A 17,454-nucleotide genomic window follows, 5' to 3' on the forward strand; every position below is an offset into this window, starting at 1 on the left:
AGGAGTCTGACTTTTTCAAGACATAATTTTAGGTAGAGAAGCCAATTTGTAAAACAGACAAGAGGGCAACTATTTTGTTGCAATTGATAAATTAAAAATATTTACATCTGATTACTCCTAAGATAATTTAAAATGCTTGCTAGAGGTCTCTTCTTCGCCAAGCCCAGTATGAGTCTTTGGAAAAAACCACAGAGGAGAAATGCAGCTTCTGACCCACGCTGCTCAGTGCACACCCCCAGCTTCTGACCCGCACTGCTCAGTGCACACCCCCAGCTTCTGACCCGCACTGCTCAGTGCGCACCCCCAGCTTCTGACCCGCACTGCTCAGTGCACACCCCCAGCTTCTGATCCACACCGCTCAGTGTACACCCCTATTCCATAACCTGCTCAAGAAGCCTGCATTGAAGATTTTTCATCTAATTGAGATACAGAGAGGAAAATCAAATTGGCCAAAGGAAGCCTTCCTTGTCCTCTAGACCATCCCTAGGAGTGAGATGCTCTTAACGACTATTGCTGATATGCAGTAGTTCTCAGTTCTCAGGGTGATGGCCAGGAGGGAAAAGTCAAAGAGCTTTGCTGTAGCTATGGCTTTGTACATGGGGGGATGTGCAAATGCTAGAAAAAAGCACATTATGCAGACAGCTCCTGACAGATAGTGAGGACTGTTTCCCCCACATAAAAATGCCATCGTTGATCTCTATATTCTTGCCATCTCTTTTGAAGATATCGCTTTTGTTTTTATAATTAAAATTTGTAAAACAGTCACTCAGAATTTAAAAGAAAAAAAAAAAACCTCAGTCATTTTCATCTCGGCTCTTTAAGAACTCTGTGTGAAAAATCTATTGTCTAATGCTGAAAGTTATCACAGCTGGGCTTTTTGGATTAAAAAAAAATAGTAGAAGCCAAAAAATAGAGTTTTATCCTTGAAGCACAACAATCCCATTTATTGAGGCTGACAACGCTAAAGACATTTCAAGCTTTGTTTTTCAGACCAAATCTCTTCCAATAACTGACTGACCTTCAGAGTGACAGTCCTTTCAGCTCCACTGAATGCAAACTGCTTTGCTAGGACCAGCTGGGCAGGGAGAGTCCTCTTCCAGGGGCTTTAAATGGACTGTGCACCGCCAGGCTGCCACTGGGTTGCCACCTCCGGGCTGCCACCACTGGGCTGCCACCAGTCAAAGATGACTACCAAATGTCACTTACTTCATTCTTCAAGGCTAGTCATTGGTAATAATAATAATAAGGGGTTCTTCCTTGAGTTTCTTAGCTGTTTACCCAAGACCCTTCCATCTCTGTTGGCCTCAGCTTCCTCCTCTAGAGGATGCAGAATTTGGTTAGAATATCTTGTGAAGTTCCTCAAAAGCTTTCCACTTCTTGGCTCTTCTAATAGAAGCAGCAAAGGTCACTCACCCCAGAGCCTGAAAAAGCTGACTTACCTAGAGAGGTGTCACCCAGGACATGTTCCAAACAGCCAATCAGAGCAGCAGTGTCACTGTCCTGTGAAAGCAAGGAGAACATTTAATAAGAACGTGCCTATGCTACGCTTAGACAGCACACAGCCGTACAATTGTTTGCAAAGTTATTTTACAATGTAGCTGTGCTTTTTTGTGTTTTAAAGAAAGCCATGAGCATTTATGTGTATACCCACATCTCTGTATTTGTATAAATGTGTGTGTACCTCTCTCTGGCGGGAAGGACAGAGACTAACACCATTATCAGCAGGTCTCCGTGTGTTTAGTTTGGGGGATGCAAGGCTCTCCGCTGAGCAGTGGGTCTCAGTGTTTTTGGTTTTGGGGGTTCATGGCTCTACACTTAGCTTACCCTGAGCCCTTTCAAGGGCTTCCAACCAAAAGGCTAGTGTGCATGAGAACTCTCATTTCATCTTTTCTTTTGAGCTTTCCAAATTTTACATAATAAACAAATATTACTTTAATCTTCAAATATAATGAATGCTATAATAATTTTTAAAAACCAAGATTTTATTACAGGAATCAAGGAAATATTTTTTTTTTACATCTTTGGAAATCTGTGACCTTCAGGAGTTCTCTATCAAATAATTGTGCTTCTCATTTACCTCAGCCCTCAAGGAAAGCCAGCTGTCTCCCATGAGGGTTGGGAGGATTTCAGAACCATACTAGATAACAAATATTGTCTTTGATGCAAAATAAATATCTGCTCTCCACCCAGCAGGCTGCCAATAATCCAAAATAGCATCCTAATGATCTGGGAAAATGGAACCTCTTCATTATTTTCAGGTTCATGGCTGCACTGGGGGGGGGGGGCGGAGATTCATCATTCATGGATCGCCTGCTCCATTTGAAGTCAAGCAAACATTTCACATGGCAATGATTGTCTGTGGGTCCTAGGAAAAGCCCACAAGAGTGTGGTGGGCTGCTCTAACACATTCCATAAACATGCTGGATTTCACTCTGTAACATTCTCTGGTGGGCAGGCATGTTGTAAAACTCAGCAGCATCTCATGTCAGAATATGTAGAAAAGTTGGTGAGGAGGAGGGCTTGCTTAGTTTATGGTGGCCAGTGAGGTTAAATACCAAACGATGATCCTTGGTGACTGGCCCAGGAAAAGGGAAGTAGGTACCAGGCATAGAAATCAATGGCGGCCAAAATGATCCTTCCTTCTCTGCCCTTAAGGGACAACCTTAAGTCACAGACTCACCAGAGAGGCATCCTCTACTGGAGGGGACACCATCTGCAAACACTGCTGATGACACCAACCAAGGGAGTGCAGCTTCTAAGCCTGGCTCCTCTACCAGGAACACTGGCCCTGGCCAGGGGCTTGACTTCCCAGTTCTTAGCTTATTTGTTTTAAGTGTGTATGAGTGTTTTGCCTGCATATATGTCCATGCACCGTATGTGTGCCTGGTGCCTGCAGAAGCCAGAAGAGGGCACTAGATCCTGAGACTGGAGTTACACACATGGCTGAGTGAGTGTGGAACTTGGGTCCTCTGGAAGAGTAGCTAGTGTTCTTAACCACTGAGTCCTCTCTTCAGACCCATTCTTAGTTTAGCATCTGTGGAAATTGGAGGTTTCCATGGTCCACCTGGAATGCTATTAAAAACACATGGGAATGAAAACTTATGGATTTGGAGACCAGGAATCTCAAGAACTAGGGCATCCATGGATTTGCTTGCTACAATACTCCCATCTTCTGATTCACAGACAACATCTTGTACACTTACATGAAGGGAGAATGCTTGCCTTAGGTCTACTTTATAAGGCCATAATCTATTTATAAGAAATTATGTTATGAGAGAACCGCCATGACATAATCAACCTCTAAGGCTAATTCTGAAACCCATCTCCTTGGTGATTATATCTGTGGGAGACCAAAACATGCAGACCACAGCCTGAATCAGATGATAGTAAAGGAGCCCCTCCCCCAGCTCTAAACCCCTGCTCTTCTGACCAAAGATGGACAGTGAGGGTGATAGGAATAGGCCATTTTACAAATGTGGCTACAACAGTCCCTTCTGCTTCTGTGTTCCTACACCACTTCTCATACCAACAGATGTGATCTGCCTCTTTTCCCTGTCTCTGGATCTGAATTGGCTCTGGAATTTGCTTTTCCTCAGAGCACATAATAGAAGAGGTGATGGATGACTTAGGTCAGGCTAGATCTTGCGAAACCTTTATTTTTCACTTCCTAGGAAGCCAGCAACCATGCTCTCCTGTTGGAGAGACTTCATGGAAGAGTCTCCAGGGCACCCGAAGTCATAGGAGGAAACCATGGCTTCAGCCAGCAGCTATAACCCATAGCAAGACTGTTAAGTCACGCTGTCTTGGACAGCTAAACTCACAGCTGGCAGCAAGAACCTGGGTGACTGAAGAGCAGCACAGGAAGCTGAAGGACTCCTCAGTGAGCACAGAGGAGCCAAAAGTCATCTGCACAGACACCTTAGTTAAAGCGCTTGCTGGGCAGACAGAGGGCTGAGTCTGCAGCCCCAGCATCCACACAGGAAAGCCAGTTACTGCAGGATTCACCTATAATCTCAGTGTGGAGGAGGCAGAAACAAGAGGATACCTGGAGCTGCCGTCCAGCCATCTAATGTAGCTGAGTTGATGAGCTCCGGGTTCAGGGAGAAACCCAGTCTCGAAAAACAAGGTGGAGAGTGTGAGGAAGATGTTCAGTGTCAATATCTGGCCTCCATAAGTAGTATTTCTATCTATCTATCTATCTATCTATCTATCTATCTATCTATCTATCTCTCAAGAATAAGTCATTGTCTTAATCCACTAAATTTTTGATATGTTAAACAACTGAGGTTAGCTGATCGAGTGTTTTACATTTCTAAATCCTGGGACCTGATCCCAATCCCTGGCTCCTGAGCGCTCCTAACTGCACATCTGTACCCTTCTCTTCCAGCTTCTGTGATGGATAAAGAAATGAACAGTACCAACTCCTTGGGTAGCTATCTATTTCCAGTTAGACAGCAGGGCTCCCCTGCCACTCAAAGTCTGCTGTTGCTGGGTAACAACAGACTGAACCCATTTAATGCAGCTGTTGTGTACGTGCTTTTAGGACTTCTCACTTGGGCTTAGATAACCTGTCAGGATGCTCATCCCTGGAGAAGACCGTGTGCCCCTCTCTCAGCAGCCACTGACTGTATTTACCACTTGCAGAAGTCTGCATGAAAACATGCATGTATCCTTCATCTCAGAGTCAACATTTTCTTATGTTTTTGGTTGTGAGCCTAGCCTTTAACGGCTGAGCCATCTCTCCAGCCCAACATTTTCTTATGTGTCCTTGATCATTCTCCCATCTGTATATTTACAATGACGTTTCTCAACCTTAGCACTATTGATATTTAGGACCAGATAATTCTAGTACAATGTCTGATGTTCAGCAGTACCTGTGGCCTCAAACCCAGAAATGTCAGTAGGACTTTGCCATAATACTTCCCCAACCTGAGTTGTGAAGACCCAGCATAGTATGATATACTGCCAAGCTTTTCCCACCGGGGGCAAAATCTGTCATAGTTGAAGGCTATCAATCAGTCAATCAAATAATCAACCAATCATTCATTCAGTGGATCTACCTATCATCTATATTTTGACATACATAGTTGGTGTTATTTTTTTTTTCCCTGCAGGCCAGATCTTAAGTAATTTGAGGATCAATAAAGGCCAAGCACTATCCTCCAGGTCAAGCAGCCACCATCTTCATCCATGCTAGCTTGCAAAAAGAGCACCACGGCTGGATTTCCCAACTGTCCACATCCCTCACAGGGGTGCGGAGGGTGGGGAAGGAGAGCCTCCCCAGAGTAAATATCCAGGCAAGGTTCTGTTGCTGTTATAAACACCATGGACAAAAGCAGCTTAGGGAGAAAAAGAGTTTATTTCTGCTTCCAGTTTACAGACCACCACTGAAGCCCGGGCAGAAACCTGGAACAAGAACCAGAGCAGAACCACTTAAGAACTCTGCCTGCGGGCTTGCTCCCCAGGCCTGCCTGGCTTGTTATTACACCACTAGACCACCTAGGGCCATCGCTGCCCTCACTGGGCTGGGCCTCCCCACATCAATCAGTCAATAACAACAACAACAACAACAACAAGAGCAACAACAACAAGAAGTGACCCACTTGACTTGACCATAGGCAATCTGGTAGAAGCACACCCCCCAATTAAGTTCCTGTCTTTCCAAATGACTCTAGGTCATGTCAACCTGTCAAAGAGCTAATCAGCACACCAGCCGCTGCTCCCAGTCAGCTGTATGCAAGTCTGCCCGAAATGAATGTGGCTCTGAGGTCTTGAAGCAGAGCTGGAGTGTATAGGCTGGGGATGGCTAGGGGAAGTCGTCATCTATGTCGGGTGCCTACCCCTGAGTGTGGCTGCTTTAGGGATGGACACCCATGCTCCTGCCTCAAATGACTCCTTGCCCATGCTCTGTAGGCAAGCTCAGTAAGCTCACTGGTTCCCTAGGCGTGTCTTTGGTGGAGCCAAAGTTCGGTTTGTCATTGAAATCTTAGGATGGGGCTGACATTGTCTTCTCTCCCTCAAGAGAAAAGTCTCGCAATAGATGCCAAGTGTCCTTTTTATAGTTAAGTAAACTTTCTCTATTATGAAAAAATGAGACAATTCACAATATCAGCACCTATATTTCTGTAATTAATAAGAATTATAGAAGGCAAACAGTTCATCCCTACAGCTCTAGATTGCTATTTGAAACATGCTGTTAGTGGGAGAAATGCATTCATCCCTGCAGCTCTATGTCGCTATTTGAACATGATGTTAGTGGGAGAAGTGCATTCATCCCTGCAGCTCTATGTCGCTATTTGAACATGATGTTAGTGGGAGAAGTGCATTCATCCCTGCAGCTCTATGTCGCTATTTGAACATGCTGTTAGTGGGAGAAGAGCACAGAAGTGAATGCCAAGGCTTCCCTTGGGGTGTTTCCTGGTGTTCTGGGCCCTGTGGGCCCACAAGCAGAGACAGGGTCACAGAAAACATCTGCCAGGCTCACGCCATGTGGAGATGGGCTGCTGATGAAGATGTTTACATTCTGTTACTACTTCACAATGTATTGAATTTTGGTGGATTTAACTGGTCCATGAGGACTACATCTGAATAGATGACACATCATATGGCCACTAGCCTTTAGTCATGTCAGCCAAGTGCTTGGAAGACAGACTTTTCCTAATGCTCTAGAAACAGCAAAAGTGACTCCTTTTGAAATGATTTTATATGCTCCTCAAGCCTACGCTTCCAGAGCCATGGACCTCTCCATAAACAGGAAGTGCCCTCAAGGCCTAAAGAGCATCCACCCAACCCCCACCAAATTCAGTTCTCAAAAACTGCCCCATAGATTCAAATTCAAAATTAAATGCAAGATCTTTTCTTTTTTCAAAAACAAAACACACACTGGGCAGTGGTGGCATACGCCTTTAATCCCAGCACTTAAAAAAACCAAAAAAAAAAAAAAAAAAAACAAGTCCTACTTGGCTGCTGAATTAGCTGGCTGTTTGCAGTTGGTTCAGTCGAACCCATAATGCACACGGTGGCTCTCAGCTCCTGCCTAGCGGCCATGGAAAAACCTGTTATTTGGACAAATCTTCCATTTTAACAAATATTATATATTTTTCTCTAAAAAAATGATTTCTTTTTTATAGTAGTCATTAGAAAAAGTAGAAAAGTATCAAAGAGAGTATACATCCCCCAAGCCCCCCACCTTTTCCATACAGTGCTGTCCTTTAGATAGTCCAGCACATGTGCTTATTTTTCAGATATTTGAAAGACACTAAAATAACATGTGTGTATATCCATGGAGATGTGAATTTTGTCTGGGTTTTTCTACTGTGCTTTTATACTTTTTAATAGTGGGACCAATCAGCACTCTAAAATCATGTCTTGTGTATTTATCCACACACCCCCTACCACTGGGTGCCTAAGTTGTTACCATTTGCTTATTGTGTTGTAAGTCGTAGTGTGATGTCTATCTATCATTCCAAATCTTTACTTCACATTTATTATTTATTTAGGTTAGCTACATGGGAATACCAGGTCAATGAGAATGAATGGTGCCACCTCCCTCGCTTTAGTGGCCCTCTGTCCACACGCTCATATACCCCAATGGCGTGCTTTCTCACATACCCCAATGGCGTGCTTTCTCACATATCCCAATGGCGTACTTTCTCACATACCCCAATCATGTGCTTTCTTACATGCCCCAATCATGTGCTTTCTCACATACCCCAATGGCGTGCTTTCTCACATACCCCAATGGCGTGCTTTCTCACATACCCCAATGGCGTGCTTTCTCACATACCCCAATCGTGTGCTTTCTCACATACCCCAATGGCGTGCTTTCTCACATACCCCAATGAAGTGCTTTCTCACATACCCCAATCGTGTGCTTTCTCACAGTGAGATGCAATGTGGCCATCCTTTACTCATCCTGCTTTCTACTACAACCTACTTCCTCTTAAGATGCAAGAGTACCTCAGTCCATTGTCTCCACCCACCTATGGTCCTGTCTGGTTTGTCTGTTTAATATACCAAGACTCCTCCCATGTGAGCACCCCATCGTTGGCTGCTCTTGTCTCAGGGCTGCGGTCATCTTTCTAATCTTTCAGAGCTTGACCTTATGTCACCGGCTCAGAGGTCCTCTGGTCACTCATTGTCCTTAGACCTGCTGCTGACGTCATGCTCGATCGTGGTGGTGATTTGTTTCTTTGAATGCAGTTCCCCATAGATGAAGCCCATGCTTCGTTATAATGAGTAGTGTGGATGGGTGTCTGACCATGCTTATTCTACACAGATTAGCTCAGAGCTGTGCACATGGAGGTAATTGATAATTTCTTTAAGAAGCCAACAAAAAGAAAGCACACACAAATTCAAGGAACATCTACCTTACCAGATGTATTTTATTAAACATATAGTTTTGTCAGCCTGTGAAAACTGTTTTCTGGATTCCTTCAGAAGCTTTGAATGGTAGAGCACAGTCATATAATTACGCATCCTTCTCTGCTCTGCCTGTCCCTCTTGGATAACACGAATTCTATCACAAGAATAGAATATTTTCCAAGATTACCCCAGAAACACATGGTTACCCCAAGTGGAGCTTCCTGTAATAGAACTGTTGTCATAAGCCATCTGGGAAGTCTTTAGAGATACTTCTCTCATTCATGGAGGTTTACATGTGAGCTTTAAGCTTGCATGGCAACAGTGGATTACAATGACTGTCGACCATGCAATGGTTGGGAGGCAGGACAAACTTTATGTTTTATATTGTAGTAGCAGATACAGTCTCTTACTTCAAGAGACCTGTGCTCTTTGGCCTCAACCATCCCTGCCTCACGATCCACTCTAGGAATGACTTGCTGTTCTCAAGTTGAGTAGCCCTTGAGGTGATTCCCTTAGATCCTGTGATCCTTTGCTGCATCAGTCATAGGTTTTGCTGTGGCCTCAGATAAAAATAATTTATCCTCCAGGCAGTGGTGGTGCACGCCTTTAATCCCAGCACTTGGGAGGCAGAGGCAGGTGGATTTCTGAGTTCGAGGCCAGCCTGGTCTACAGAGTGAGTTCCAGGACAGCCAGGGCTGTACAGAGAAATCCTGTCTTGAAAAATCCAAAAAAAGATAATAATAATTTATTATCAACTCAATCTGCAAAACCCTCCCAACCACTATTTCCTGTTCAACAACATGAGCTAGAATTTGCTGAGACCTCAAAAGAGAATATACGTAAGGGATTTTCTTTAAAGGATGAGTAAGAATGTCCTGTAGATACCGAATACTATATCCAGGAGCTACATAATGCTGACAGGCATACTGGAAGCGCTAATTCTTCTTCTAGAAACTTAACTCTTTCCTGAATCTCTCTAGGAACCTCAACCGCCATATGGAAGTCTTGGAATACTGAGGAACTCTTGCATGGACAAATATATTAACAGAGATTAGCTTCTACTCTGTAGAATTCCCAGTTATTCCTCAATTGGAGTAAGTTGTCCTAAGAATTTTACAAGCTGTCAGGCTGTATTATGCAGAAAGGGGGGAGGATCTTATGAGATGTTGCTAAGTCCCAAGATCCTTAAGATGAGCCTGTAATATTGGAGACTAAATTGTGTAGTTTGAGTATAAGACAGAAAAAACTAATTTAAAGGCAAAATGACTCTTTGTTACTCAAGAGAAGGCTGCTTTTGCTCTCTTTAGTCTCTCAGCTAATTGTGTAAGGTCCACCTTAACTAGAGAGGGCAACAGGATTGTTCGGACTGCTCAATTAAACACTGATCTCATCCAAAATACCTCTACAGAAACACCCACTCTAATATTTGATCAACTATCTGGGCACTTTGTGGTTCAGTCAAGTTGACACATAAAATTAACATTCAAATATTTCTTTTCTCCTTCATTACATATAATTTAGGTATATTTAACAATTCTAATTGTATTCACAAGGAATCTAATGTGGATCCTCATACATGTTTTTTAATGAGCAAGACTTGGGTATTTCATCTTCTCTATGTCTGCAAGAACAAGTTTCCTTTGCTAAGCTTTACGTTCAGAAGAGAGAGAGAGAGAGAGAGAGAGAGAGAGAGAGAGAGAGAGAGAGAGAGAGAGAGAGAGAAAGTCTTTGGCTGGGAAGATGGCTAACTAGGCAAAGAGTTTGCCACACAACTGTAATAACCTATTGGGGATGGTTTTATGTACGGTGTGTTCAGATGCTGTTTACTGTACCAAGAGATCTAATTTAAATCCATTGTCAAGCATCCTCTGTCTCAGTATTGTGTAAAAAAGGTTTTCTATATGGTTGATTAATAAAGTGCTGATCAGCCAATACCTGGGCAGGAGAGGATATGGCAGGACTTCTGATCCCAGTGAGGGGGTCTCTGATGAGGACCAGAGAGTAAGAGATTTGCCATAATGTATTGGCCATGAGCAGGTCACCAGGGGAGTCACCATGAGGACACAGACTAAGGAGGATGTCAGGGCAAGGCCAAGATGCCAGGTAACAAGATCTGGGGCTGGAAAGTAGGCCAGGCCAGCAGAGTCAGGTTAGAATAGCTCAGAATCTGCCCAACCAAATTGCTGAAGCTTGTATTAAAAATACCAGGTTGCTATGTCATTTATTTGGGAGATAAAGGGGCAACAGAAAAGCCCCCTGAATTATTTTACATTTGGGGCCCATCATGGTAGGTATGTAATCCAAACTTAGAAAACCAAACTTAGAAAGAAGCAGGCATAGAGTCTGAAAAGTCCTGGGTGGAAGGCAAGCTCTCTGGTGGCAGACACGCTGCTCTACGAGCGGAGAAGTTGAAGTCTGGCTGGCCATCAGAACCAAGGAAACAGCCACTTCCTGAGAAACCCGAGGATGGGTGGCAGCAGAGGTCAGAAGCAGAGGCTTCTCCCGAGCCCAGCCTGGTTCAGGAGAAGGGGCAGAGGAGCATAGGGTAGAGAGCATTGCTTTGCATGGAGCACACGTACATACTTACGATGCATGTTTGGGGACTGGATACGGGAAGGTGTACTGGGTTCCTGCATGAGGTGCAACTACACACTCAAGCCAACCCTCCCACGGGGGAGTGTGCTGCTTCTTGTAACTGGGTTAAGACGACGTGGGGTTGGAGTGCACATTAGCTGGGGCAAATAGGCACAGCACCAAAAGGTGCCTGCTAGCGTGAGGATCGACTCTCACTAAAGGGCACAGTGTCCCCAGCCTGCTGCAGCCACTGGGACCCGCTTGCCAGTCGGCAAACAGCTTACAGTGAGGTAGACCTGCCTCTTCTCTGTGAGCAGCAGGCCAGGGAAGAGGCTAGTCACAGCAGAACTGCAGAGAGAGGTAGAGCACATAGAAGGAATCCAAACACAGCCCAACTTCTGATCAGGTTAAAAAAAGAATTGTCAGGAATTATGCTTAAATGCTAAAAAGAGAAAGAGACTGGGTATGAAAAAGCATAGGCAGGTATAAATACTTTAATATTAATAAAATTAAAGGTAATAAGACATGTAAAGATAAAAAATGAGTAACACAGAGCTTTTGGATCTTATCTAATGCCATCCTAGATGGCTTAAAGATGGAAACAGAGGGGAAGCAATACATGACATAACTGAAACTGGCAAATACCGATTATGATTATTACCACACTGGTAACTCTTATTCTAGTCTCCATAGGCACAATGACTTTTTGTGTCTTCTCAAAGGGGCCTTAGAGATACAGGAAAAGAATAAAAAAAAAAAAAAGACAAGTGGAAACAAGTCTTAGAAGAAAAATTAGAAAAACTTGTAAGAATCAGACAGATACTCAGAGACCTGAGCTTACTATTATAGCACCACTATATAATGAAAACCAAGAAAGGCAGCCAAAGGTTGTTAGAAAATCAACCTTAGCTTATCCAGTTACTGCATGACAAAAGTCAGCAGATGCTGAATATCCCCAAGGTTACAGAGAATTTGGATGGCACCACATAGATATGCTAGATTTGAAAAAAAAAATTAAAAAGTATCACCTCGTACAGTATGCATTCACCATTCATGAATCAGATATTAAATCCTTGGGCAATTCAAAATAGAGTAAGCCCCCAAGGCTAGAAAGAGATGACAAAAGCAATATTAGAACCTGGTCCTCAGTTATAATGGTGACCAGGATGGAAAGAAGAGGCTAAGAGGATGTAACAGAGAGACAGGGCCAGAAGTAGCAATAATTCCAAATATCAGTTGCTAGGTGAGGTCTATATGCTGAGGTACAAGTTGTAAGTGACAAGGCAACCTTGGTCTTATATCACATGGCGGCTTTAAGTGCTTGGGACAAGGTTGAAAATCAGGAAAAAGATTGAACCATTTACTCAGATTATGTAAGGTTCAGAAGAAGCATTCATTGACTTTTTACAGAGATCGACTTCAGCTGTAGATAGAAGGGTATTGGATCCACGAGCTAGGAAAGCACTGGTTGAATACTTAGCTTTTGAAAACTCTAAAGATGAATGCAAAAAGGTGATCTGGCCTCTAAAGGCAAGCTCATCACCAACAGATGGCTTGGAAATATGGTTGATATTGGATCTCATTCATATGAAGACTTTATTAGGAGGTTTTATTAGGAGGTTTCTCAAAATCTCTAAAGGTTTTGAGAAAAACCAAAATGTCAAATGTCTTAATTGTGGTGAAGAAGATCATTTTAAAGGGAGTTGTAGGCAGAACCAAGCTTATTCTGAAAGAAGGCCTGAACCTTCTGGAATACTCAGAAGATGTGGCAAGGGCTTGCACTGGACTAATGAATGTAAATCAATCAGAGTGAGACAAGGGAGTTTCCCTTGTTGGGAAACTCCTGGGAGTGTGGGCAATATTAAATTCAAAACAGCCATTTTAGGTTAGCAGAGAAACTCACCCACAGAGCAATTAGGCAACACTGCTCTGAAGACAGACATTTAAAAACCCAGATATCAGAGTCAGAGCGGCTTCAATAGATCAAACAAAACACCAGAAGGGACCAAGGAACAAGTATTTTAACAGACTTCTATAGACAGATAAATGGAAGTCAAAACTAAAGGTATTCATAAATGGCACTGAAATTGAAGGCCTAGTAGACACTGAGATGTAATAATAATCTCATCAAAATCATGGCCTCCCTCAGCAAAGCATATGGTAGACAGCAGAGAGGGAGAAAATGCAGACAGAAAACACATAACTTAGCTTTAAAGACTCTTTCTAGGAATTCTACTTACCTTTTTTGAAGACAAAGTCTTGCTAGGTGTGATGGTTTGTGTATGCTTGGCCCAGGGAGTGGCACTATTAGGAGGGGTGGCCTTCTTGGAGTAGGTGTGACACTCAGGGCATGGGCTTTAATACCCTCATCCTAGCTGCCTGGAAGCCAGTCTTCTCCTAGCAGCCTTCAGATAAAGATGTAGAACTCAGCTCTTCCTGTATCATGCTTGCCTGGATGCTGCCATGTTCCTGCCTTGATGATAATGGAATGAACCTCTGAAGTTGTAAGCCTGCCCCAATTAAATGTTCTCTCTCTCTTTCTTTCTTTCTTTCTTTCTTTCTTTCTTTCTTTCTTTCTTTCTTTCTTTCTCTCTCTCTCTCTCTCTATATATATATATATATACATATATATATATACATATATATATATATGTATATATATATGTATATATATATATACATATATATGCTTTTATATATATGTGTGTGTGTGTGTGTATAAAGGCATGGCCTCCAAAGCTGATTTCAAACTCCCAGAATTCACAAAAGTCTGGACACAAGAGTGTGTGTCTGTAATCCAACTATTTCAACAATGAGAGTGAAGTGGGAAACAAAGACATGAAAGTCCCTGGAAATTTGCAGGCCAGCTGGTCTTCCACATACAGCAGCAAATAACAAAAAGAGAGATCATGTCTCAAAAGAGTTGAGAGGTAAGGAGCAACACCCAGGCTAACTCTGACCTCCATATTGGAACTCTGGCACAAGTATACCTGCATTCATGTGCACAAACATGCAAGTACACACACTATAATAATTAATATATGCATATACTAAATGTACACATATAATATATACATATATGTACATATATGAGTTATGTATATAGTAAGGGGTTTATGACTATATAATGTATATTGGCACCCTGTATATTAATACAGTAGTATATAAATAATTTAAACATATTTTACATGATAGCAAAGCCCCCCTCCCATGTTCCTGTAAGTATTTAAGAAATATTTGAAATATTTGACTTTGTAGAATGTGATGTTAGAGGCACATGGCAAATTAAAAGGTGACAAAATTCAGTAAAACAGATTATATTTCCCTTGAACCCTCTGGGTCAGCCATTGTGCCACTATGACACCTATACACACAGGAGATGAGCAGTTCAGTTGGGACACTAGCTTTGAATCACTACTTCGCTAATTCTTTGAAGCCTCTCTTTGGGGGATTTAAAACACGTGTATTGCTGAGCACTTTGATTATTTTCCTCATTGGCTTATAATTAATACGATTAGAGAACTAAGATTCTGAAAAGCACAGACTTCGCTTCAATGGGGCAGTCTTGCTGAGGCACAGAGCCATTTCTAAATCAGGAAGATCCCTCTCTCCCTCCTTCTCCCTCCTCTTTCTCCCTCCCTCTCTCCCTCTCTCCCTCCCTCCCTCCCTCTCCCTCCCTCTCCCTCCTCTTTCTCCCTCCCTCTCTCCCTCCTTCCTTCTCCCTCCCTCCCTCTCCCTCCCTCCCTCTTTCTTCCTCTCTCCCACCCCCTCTCTCTCTGTCTCTCTCAGCATTACAGTTGGAATATAGCCCCCTGGCAGATGTGATAAGACAGCTCCAAGCATTCACATGCAGATGCCAAAGAGCACACACGTGGGAATTAAAATGTAGCTACCAAACCAAATGCAGCTGTGTCCAGAGCCACATGACATCATACGGTTCATCCTCTTGGCTTGTTGGTCACTCTGCGCCTAGGCTGCCCACACTTCACCAGGAAGACCTGACACTGACACATACTGAGTTTATAGGGATAAGTCCACTACTTAGAGGTAAGCCCACAAATGACCATTTGTGCATTTTCAAGTGTTGTTCTAGTCAAATTTAGCATTGAACCTGGACAGGATGCTGCTTTGAAATGATGGTCTAACAAGCATGGAATCATATTGCCTTATCAACATTCCTCGAAGAATATATAACTTTTAGTTTTCTGGTCATCTTAGATACTTTCAGCTACATGCAACCAGCAATACACATACTAAGCTTGAGCAAACATTTTTACCACATCACTTTCCAAGCACTTTCCCACAGTCTGTTCTTTCACAAGAAATCAAGTCCTGACACTTTCCTGCTAGAACTGGAAATTGTTCTTAAACCAACGCTTGGGAGGTGGGACCTGAGAGCTGTTTTCAAACTTGTAGAACAAATTTGTTTTCTTCCAGACCTTAAGGAAAAGGTGCCACTGGCGCAAAGCGGGGACTCAGGCGAATGATACCAAGACTAGAGAGAGCACAGTCTTTGAAGCCAGCCTGCTTGACGTTAAATCCCACCTTGTGTTTTAAGCAAATTATTTAACATATTCATGCCTCCACTCCCCCATCTGTAAAATGGGTAATGAGAAGACTCAGATATAGTAGCATTTATAAAGCCTATAGGCCCGTTGCTGGTATATATGGGCTGTAATGTGTTTGTTAAAAATGTTTTCAAAAATGTCTACTGAGTATATAATCAACATTGCAACATCCAGAAGAGAACCCAGTCCAGTTTTCTGCTCACACTGGGGGAATAGATACAGGCAACCAGAGAAATGTCATTCCAAGGCAGTTTGCTTCCCAAGAGACTCCCATCATGGTTGTGGACTCATTCGAGCTACAACTGAACCTCAGTGAGAAGGGAGAGGTGATGAAGAGGAAGAGGCCTTGCCACACCTGTGATCGAACAGCCCAACAGGAAATCACTTGTAGGAGGAGCCAGGATCAAAAGGTTTGTCTGTTCATGCCTAAAGTAGCCAGTATGTACATAAAGATGTAGAGGAAGGAGCAAAGGGAGGTGGTGTGTGAGCTTAGGATGCTCTGCCTCCCTGCTTCCATCCTCCCTAGAGATCTTCCTCCTCATGCTGAGTGAATGAAAAGGAAAACTCACCTGGAGGCTGGCCAAAGCATGGATGTTTAAGAAGAATGTTGGGCAGCAAGTTTGAAACTTAAGAGTAAGACATGACAGATTAAGGGAAGAGGATTTACTTTAAAAGTTAGGTAAATACATGCAATTAATCCATTTTTGTTAAATCCAAATATATGTGTGAGTATAGGGAGAGATGCAGACATTTCTTTCTGAAAGACACTGTATCTCGTTCCAACTAAAAGGAGGATATTTGGGTGAATGAATGAGCGGAACCAACTGCCATAAGAATTTAGCTTAGGATGCGGGTTGTGTGGGCAGATACCAACAGTCCCTTAGAGGTTGTGTATCTATCTTTAGATGCTCTCAAGAGTCTCCTGGGGGCTTACTGTGCTCGCAGATCCTTTACCTGGAGGCAGTGAAAACTCAACCATCTGTCTGCACCCAGCATCCTCTACACTCATGGCTGGTGGGCTATGCCAACCCCCAAAGGCATATTCATGCAGAGGAGTCTCATAGCTTATAGCTGCACACACACACACACACACACACACACACACACACACACACACACACACACACACAGCTTCACAGTTATACAGGTGTCTTATGTCTTATATATCCCAGTGGCTGACTGGCCAGCTGCAGCCAGGAAGCAGCAGAAGACATTAGTCCCATTTCTAGATCCCCTCTTAAGGGCAGTACTGATTCAGAGCTGCTCTCAGTGAGACAAGCTCGTCAGAGATGATGGCGTATGGATATTAAGCTTGGGATACTATTTTAAAATGGATAGACCTGAACAGACACCAGTCAGAGTGAAGACATTGCTCGCCTCCACAGTCCTCCCGGCATCCTTTCGGCTACTACCTGCACTCTCAGGATTTCTATCAGCACAGATTTCTTTCTGTCCCTCTCCCTCACCCTGCTTTGCCTCCCCCCCCCCGTCCTGTTTTACCTGCCATGCCCTTTTGTAATGCTGGGACTCTAACACAGGGTCTTCAACACCCTAGGCAAGCAGTCTTCCCCGAAGTAGCCTCTCATGTAATCTCCACTCTCCTCCCAAAGTCCAGGGGCCCTCCATGGACTAGCATCTCCAGTCGCATGTGGTCCCTCTTCCCCACTCTGTGTCCATTAAAATTCCCCAGCCTCCTCATCACCTGGAGCTTCTCATACATGGGTTGCACTCTCTGGAAACTCTCCCTCATCTTAAGGGGCAGGCGCATTTCCATCTCTTGGAAGTTCTCCTTGACTCTTCTTAGCAGCCGTCTGCACAACCCCCAATATTCATTTTCCCTACAAGATGATTCTTTGCTTCACTTATTTTTATTTTTTTTCTTTATTATTAGATATTTTCTTTATTTATATGTAAATTTCTCCATTCCCAGTTTCCCCTCCAAAAAACA

General features: G+C 43.3%; 1 protein-coding gene across 5 annotated transcripts in view; it reads right to left on the reverse strand.

Moving 5' to 3' along the window:
• The window catches only part of Nek11 (NIMA related kinase 11), a 238,726-nt gene that overhangs the window by 64,738 nt on the left and 156,534 nt on the right, over positions 1 to 17,454 (reverse strand). For all 5 annotated transcript variants that reach the window (XR_004111384.1, XM_031343621.1, XM_031343620.1 and 2 more), the window contains one exon: positions 1,440 to 1,500. Coding sequence is in view for 4 of the 5 variants with exons in the window: in XM_031343621.1 (XP_031199481.1) it covers positions 1,440 to 1,500 (61 nt within the window). In the remaining variant the exon portion in view is untranslated. The remainder of the gene's footprint in view (positions 1 to 1,439; positions 1,501 to 17,454) is intronic.

The sequence above is a fragment of the Mastomys coucha genome, unplaced genomic scaffold (assembly GCF_008632895.1).
Source record: "Mastomys coucha isolate ucsf_1 unplaced genomic scaffold, UCSF_Mcou_1 pScaffold23, whole genome shotgun sequence".
Classification (NCBI taxonomy): domain Eukaryota; kingdom Metazoa; phylum Chordata; class Mammalia; order Rodentia; family Muridae; genus Mastomys; species Mastomys coucha.